Genomic DNA, 6,473 nt, shown 5'->3' on the forward strand with positions numbered 1-6,473 from the left:
GCGGTCTTTATTCTCAAGCAGGAACTACTGACACACAGTTCTATTGAGAATTAACAACCAGAGGATGCCCACCAGCCATGCCCCCAAAAATTCGGTCAGGAAAAAAAAAAGGACAAAACAAACAAAAAGTAGCATGGAAATGGGCAAAAGCTTCAACTAAACCCAGATTCTTCTCTGAGGCTTTATTTTTCCAATCCTGATTTAGAAACAAGCACAGTTGTTAGACACCCCCCTTGCCCTCCCTCTCTCTGCAGGCCACCACTCTTCCCCCGACCCCCCACCTAGGCTAGCAGCTGGGCTTTCCTAATTGGTAATATATCTTGATAACAACAGGGCCCAAAGCAGCTGTTGCTGTGAATACTGGCTGGCTGAATAGCTCCCTGTCATTAATTTACTTGTTGGTCCTACGGGTGCTTAAGAAAGGATTAAGTTAATAATGATACTAATGAAACAGTTACACAGTAAACGGCAGAGAAGAAGGGAAGGAGGGGAAGAAAAATAAAGAATTATTATTGTTGTTGTTGTTCCTGGCATGAGTTTTACAGTCGCCCAGCCCTGTCACAACCCTGTGTTGTGACGAAAGTCTTACTCAAAATTCCAAGAGGATTTGAACTTTCTCATGCTCGATTTCATTTATTTCCTCCATATGATGAGATTTCCAAGGAAATCGCTGCTGGAACATGCTCGGTCCTGAGGCAGGGGCCCACCGGCAGCTGCCTGCATGATGGAGGTAGGCAGGCCCTCCGCAGAGAGGCCATTCCATCACAAGGGAAGACGCGCTAAGCCCAAGTTCGGAGAAAGGCATTTCAAACTCCCGGCTTTCTATAGTTGGAAAAATGGTTATGATCCTGCTCATATCTATATATACCTTTCCCTTGGCAACGACAAAAAAAAAGAACGTGAGGAAGGAGCTGCTTCTCAGCTTATGGTGTAGGTCATTCTCTTTCCAAATATAGAGAAGGAATGAGCTGTGGGGGTTAGCGGGGCCTATAAAAGCCCAGGCCAGCAACGGCCCCTTTGTAGCTGCTCTCTCGTGGGCAGAGGTGAGTCACACAGCCCCTCTTTACCTCGTGTGGCCAGGCACTTCATTCATGCCGTGGCCCTGCCTGCCTTTGGTAAGAATTAGCTAGTTATAGAGCGAGAACCCCCTAGCCCCAAATGCCCACCCACCCTCTGCCTCCAGCACCCTACCAAAGCAGGGATCTTTCAGACCCCCTTCCTCCTCCCCGTCTCCCGTCATAGGCAGCATCCCCCTGGACACCCGATAGAGCGCAGCCTGTCCCTTTGCCTCTCTGTGCCGTGCAGAGGACCACAAGACTCAGTACCTTCTCCTGCCCTCACCTTCTCCACCTGGGCTGTATGCCTGTTGGGTGTCCTGTCTTCTCAAGACAACCCTGGGTGTATATTAACTAGCCAGTCTCAGAGATTTCTCCCTGTTCACAGAAGACCCAAGGAGACCTGACCCTGGCCTGGAGCCACAAGCTTTTTAAACAGAGATTCTGTCTTTCTTGCCCAATTCTAAATGGGAGGTATTGCAGACTGAAGAAGGCATCATAGTGGGTTGGTAGGAGACAGGTTTGGGGACAGTTTATGGCTTTTACTACCTTAATGGCTGACCTGTGGGTCATGTCCCATCTGCTCCTCCAGCTTGCCTCCAGGGTAAGGCTCTTTTTAAGTTATTGGTCCTTTATCGTTGTTTAGTTAATTCATCAAGAGCTGATTCTATGCTGAACCAGACACTAAGGTGTCCTGAGTTTTCTTTTTGTGAATTTATGGCAGGTCTGATTTTCCTCGGCTGCTGTGACCTGCTGCTGTCCTCCTGCGGGCGAGACTCTCAGGTGAGAATTCTGGCCATGTCCCTTGGCTGGTGGGGGCCTTCAGGTGATCTGAAGTTACCAGTTCCTTCCACCTCCCAATGGCCTGAAGGGAGCAGAGTCTAAGGGAGCTCAAATAAGGACAGGTTAGGCTGGAGAGGAGCAGAGACTTTCCACATGGATGCTGAGGTCAAATGCAGCATCTATTCTCAGCAACTGAAGGAAGCACCAGCCAGTTTCTTTGTGTGAGGAGATAGCCACCTTGATTGAAAATAGTTCAACAATTCCTTAGCTATTTTCCATTGAGCATACTCTCTGTGAAGAAGGGTGTTTATTTTTTGTGGTGTTTATTTTTAAAGCTTCCCTTGGCAACACCTAGGTTTTATAGTAAGTGAGGTCCGGAGAGAGTTGCCCTCACCTTTAGGCCCTGCACAATCTGACCAAGCCTCAGATAACGGAGGCTCTTGGGGTACACATGTTCTGGGCCCTTTGCACAGAACAGCCACTCAATGAATATGGGCCCATTTGATTTTCTGAGCACTTAAGTCCTGTGGGTGGAGCTCCTAGGACAGAGGACAGCCTTGCTCCCGGGGCAGCAGGGCAGCCGAGCAGAGGTGGAGACAGGCCAGGAGCCTGGCTCAGGAGGCAGCTGGGCTCATCTGGTGGGTTTGCCTTTCAGCTGACAGCATGAGTAGTGACACGGAAATGGAAGTGTTTGGCATAGCCGCTCCTTTCCTCCGGAAGTCAGAAAAGGAGAGGATCGAGGCTCAGAACCAGCCCTTTGATGCCAAAACCTACTGCTTTGTGGTTGACTCAAAGGAAGAATACGCTAAGGGAAAAATTAAGAGTGCCCAGGATGGGAAGGTCACGGTGGAAACCGAAGATAATCGGGTAAGCCTCGTCCCCGCCGACTGGCCCTCAGTCCGCTCCTCAGGGGTGCCCAGTCCTTGCACCTGCCCCTCCCCAGCCACTTCCCCATGTGGCTATGGCACTGGAATGCCTCTCACACTGTCTCTGTTTGGCTTTCCCAGGTGTCCTCAGAGAAAGCACAGTGAATACTGGCTTCTGGTTGCAGGATGGGAGGGGAAACCTGATTGTGGCTGGTCAGAACAATGAGTGTTCAGGTGCTTTTGTCACTGTTCACGTTGCTCCAGGTCAGAAGGAACCAGCTCTGCGCATCCCAATGGTGTGGAGTTGGGAGGCGAGTAGTAGGAAGACCTCTTCTAGAATACTCTCCTTTGGTAGTCTCGGTCTTTCCCTAATTCTTCTAGTGGTAGCCATCTAACTGAGGAAGTAAGGAAAATGAGTAAGGGACCTTAGCTGACCACAAGTTCAATGTGAAATAGCAGCCTCCTCATATTATGAAGGTCATGAGTTGTGTAGCTCACAATGGGCCATTGTGGGTGTGCTAGGAGGAATTCTGGACTTCACTGCTTTCTGGAATCTAGATCAGAAAAATCTGGTGTGCCCCAAGAAAAGTTTAAAAAAAAAAAAAGAAAGGGGGAGGCCATGTGGCTCAGTTGGTTAGAGCGCGTGCTCTTAACAACAAGGTTGCGGGTTCGACTCCCACATGGGATGGTGGGCTGCGCCCCCTGCAACTAGATTGAAGGACAACAACTTGATTTGGAGCNTTGTTCAGACTCATGCATTACATTTCATTCCTATCCCCAGATCCTCTGGCAAGGTCTTTGAGCTTGCTTGCCTCTTTATCACCTCCTTTCCCTTGGAATGCCCGTTTTCTCCTGTCTCGTTCAAAGCATTCTTCCCTGCTTCAATCATATTGCTCCATGCTCCCAACCACAAGGGCCCCATCAATCATCTCATCAAACGCAGGCTTGTGATAGCAGCCACAGTAGCCTCACCTTAGGTATAGGACTCATCTCCTCTTTGCCAGGCGAGTGTCACTCAAACCTTCGCTCACTCTCATCTTCATTCCTCTCCTTAGGTTTTTCGGAGCGTGTGGAATTATCTCCTTACTGGGTCACCTTTTCGCACCAGCTGTCCCTTTCGCTTCCAGGTTGAGGTTTGACGTTTTCAAGAAGTTTGCTTTAATGAACTTCACAAACTTCTGGCTCCCTTCATACTTCCTGAAGCATCCATCCCCTGATCCCCTCTCGTATAGTTAGTGAGGTGGTTCATAGCATGGCTTTGACACCCCATCCAACTGCATTATAGTCCTGGGTGATCATTTACTATGCTTTGTACTTACCTGTACATTTGAAAACTTTCATAGTAGAAAGTGGATGGAAGTGAGTGTTTGTTGAATTGAATTAAAGGAGAATTATTGCCTCTCGGCTTGAATTTTTACCTGAGGCTCTGGGCATTGGCAAGGGCTTGGCTCAGAGTAAGTGAGTTCCTCACTTCCAGTGACACCTAATTCCCCTCACAGTGGCACACGGAGGAGAAGGCACTTGATCCAGAAGGCATGTGTTCCCTGTAGCTGACTTCACGCTTTGACAATCAGCAGTCCTGAGCAAGCGGGTGCGTAGCTGGGGCCCCGTGTCCACGTGTCCATGCGGAGCGGACATCAAACAGGCAGAGGAAGACAGCCTGGGAGGAAGAGCTGGGCTCGGCGAAGGGGAGCACAGCGGCCCTCCATTTATCACTTCTGGAACCACTGAGCATTCTTGAGACACAATACATCTTTCCAGCTCATCCAAAAATGAATGCAGCTCTCTGCGCTGGTTGTGCAGATTAGCTCCAGCTGGGGGATGGCTGAAAGAACAAGGGCTCCTTCTGTTCCCCAAAATCCGGCTAATAATATACCGATAAGTCATCTGGCTTGGTTGATCAGAGGAGGAATTCCACACCAGCAGAGTACCCAGTTAGCTGCATGAGAGCTGCCTCTTGAAATAATAACATGAGGCTCTCTTCTTTAAGATTTTTCTCCCTTTGGATGGAAATCTCTTTTTTAAATTATTAATATTATTATTATTATTATTATTATTATTATTGGGGAAGTGTGTTTTTCCAGGACCCATCAGCTCCAAGTCAAGTTGTTGTCCTTCAATCTTAGTTGTGGAGGGTGCAGCTCAGCTCCAAGTCCAGTCACCATTTTCAATCTAGTTGTGGGGGGCGTAGTCCACCATCCCATGCAGGAGTTGAACCGGCAACCTGTTGTTAAGAGCATGCACTCTAACCAACTGAGCCATCCGGCCGCCCACTGGCAGCTCAGCGGCAGCTCAGTGGCAATTCAGCTCAAGTCACCGTTTTCAATCTAGTTGCGGAGGGCACAGCTCATTGGCCCATGTGGAAATCAAACCAGCAACCCTGTTGCTCAGAACATGCACTCTAACCAACTGAGCCACCCTCCCACCAAATGATCGTACTTTTTGATTCTCGATATCTAACTTTTAAAGTGTTTTCTATGTGGTGATGGTTGTTGTCACTTCTGGCTTCAGGGTTTCTTCTTGAGAGCTGGTTTCCATCCCTAACTCAGATCCTCCTTTTTATGGCCTTGGGCAGGCTTCCTATCCCTCCTGCCTTCCATTTTCTCATATGCAAAAGGAGAAAATGATCTCTATAATCTTCCTGCTGAACACTCTGATTCTACGATGAAGCTTGATGGAGAGAAGAAAGAAAGGATGCGGTAGGAGGCCATCAGTGTTTTAGAGCTTGTATTGGGCTCCATAATGGACATGGTACTCTTTCACAAGGAACTCAAAGAAATCCTGTAAGAAATATGTCCCGTCAGTTTCCTGGAGGTGGGTATGGATATGGTTAAACAGAGAGATGGATAAACTGGTGACTACAAAAGGAAACATCCAAACTGACCCAAGTTTCGTTCCCACGAAGTCCCTCTCAACTGCTCTCTTGGGGTTTAGGCAGGAACTGCAAGCACCCATCCCCTACCCATGGCCTGCCCTGCATCCATCGCTGCCTGAGATGTAGCCAAGGCCCCTCGCACTGTCCCTGGGCCCCATGGGGCTTGTGAACACCTGCTCACACAGGTGATGAGACCTCCCAAGGAGATGGCCAGCTGATGGCACAAAGACTTGGACTGATGTGCCACTGAGTAGGCAGGACAGGGCCACAAGGAGACCACTCCCTTTCAGGGCATGGATGGGCCCGTTAGGAGCATCAGTGCTCTCTACTTAGATGAGCAGGGGCTCCAAGGATGGGTGTTCCATTCCAAACTAGAGGAGAAGGAGTGATATGCAAGCAGTCCCATAGCAAGCAGGCTGGCAGGCAAGCAAGTAGGTGGGTTGTTAGCAGTCCTTCCAGCTTTCTCCGCTGGGGGCCACTTACCTTGTTTGGCCTTTATAGAACAGGCACTTTATAAATGTGTCACTTTGAACTGAAATTGCCTAAATCTTAAAACCAATTGACTTATCATTTATAATATAAACTATTAAGAGTAAAGGTTGCATCTTCCTTTTCTGTTGTAGCGTCTTAAAGCTCTCTGTGTCGAGGCCTGCATACAGTGATGTTTAATTAATGTTTCTTCATCATGAGGACCACTTCCCTTTCCCACTCGCATCTCTATGAGTAGTCTCCATAGCTGGCCTTAGGATGGGTGGGAGGAGGCGGTCTTTATTCTCAAGCAGGAACTACTGACACACAGTTCTATTGAGAATTAACAACCAGAGGATGCCAGCCAGCCACCCCCCCCAAAAAAAAAATTCGGTCAGGAAAAAAAAAGGGACAAAACAAACAAAA

The 6,473-nt window shown here is 48.5% G+C and overlaps 1 protein-coding gene across 1 annotated transcript in view; it reads left to right on the top strand.

The window, feature by feature from the left end:
• Nucleotides 1-290: 290 nt before the first annotated feature.
• LOC109389133 (myosin-3) overlaps nucleotides 291-6,473 on the top strand; it is a 29,706-nt gene continuing 23,523 nt past the window's right edge. The window contains exons 1-3 of the mRNA XM_019654432.1: nucleotides 291-730; nucleotides 1,780-1,838; nucleotides 2,494-2,705. Coding sequence (XP_019509977.1) covers nucleotides 2,502-2,705 — 204 coding nt within the window. The 5' untranslated portion in view covers nucleotides 291-730; nucleotides 1,780-1,838; nucleotides 2,494-2,501. The remainder of the gene's footprint in view (nucleotides 731-1,779; nucleotides 1,839-2,493; nucleotides 2,706-6,473) is intronic.

The sequence above is a fragment of the Hipposideros armiger genome, unplaced genomic scaffold (genome assembly GCF_001890085.2).
Source record: "Hipposideros armiger isolate ML-2016 unplaced genomic scaffold, ASM189008v1 scaffold_222, whole genome shotgun sequence".
NCBI classification, from domain to species: domain Eukaryota; kingdom Metazoa; phylum Chordata; class Mammalia; order Chiroptera; family Hipposideridae; genus Hipposideros; species Hipposideros armiger.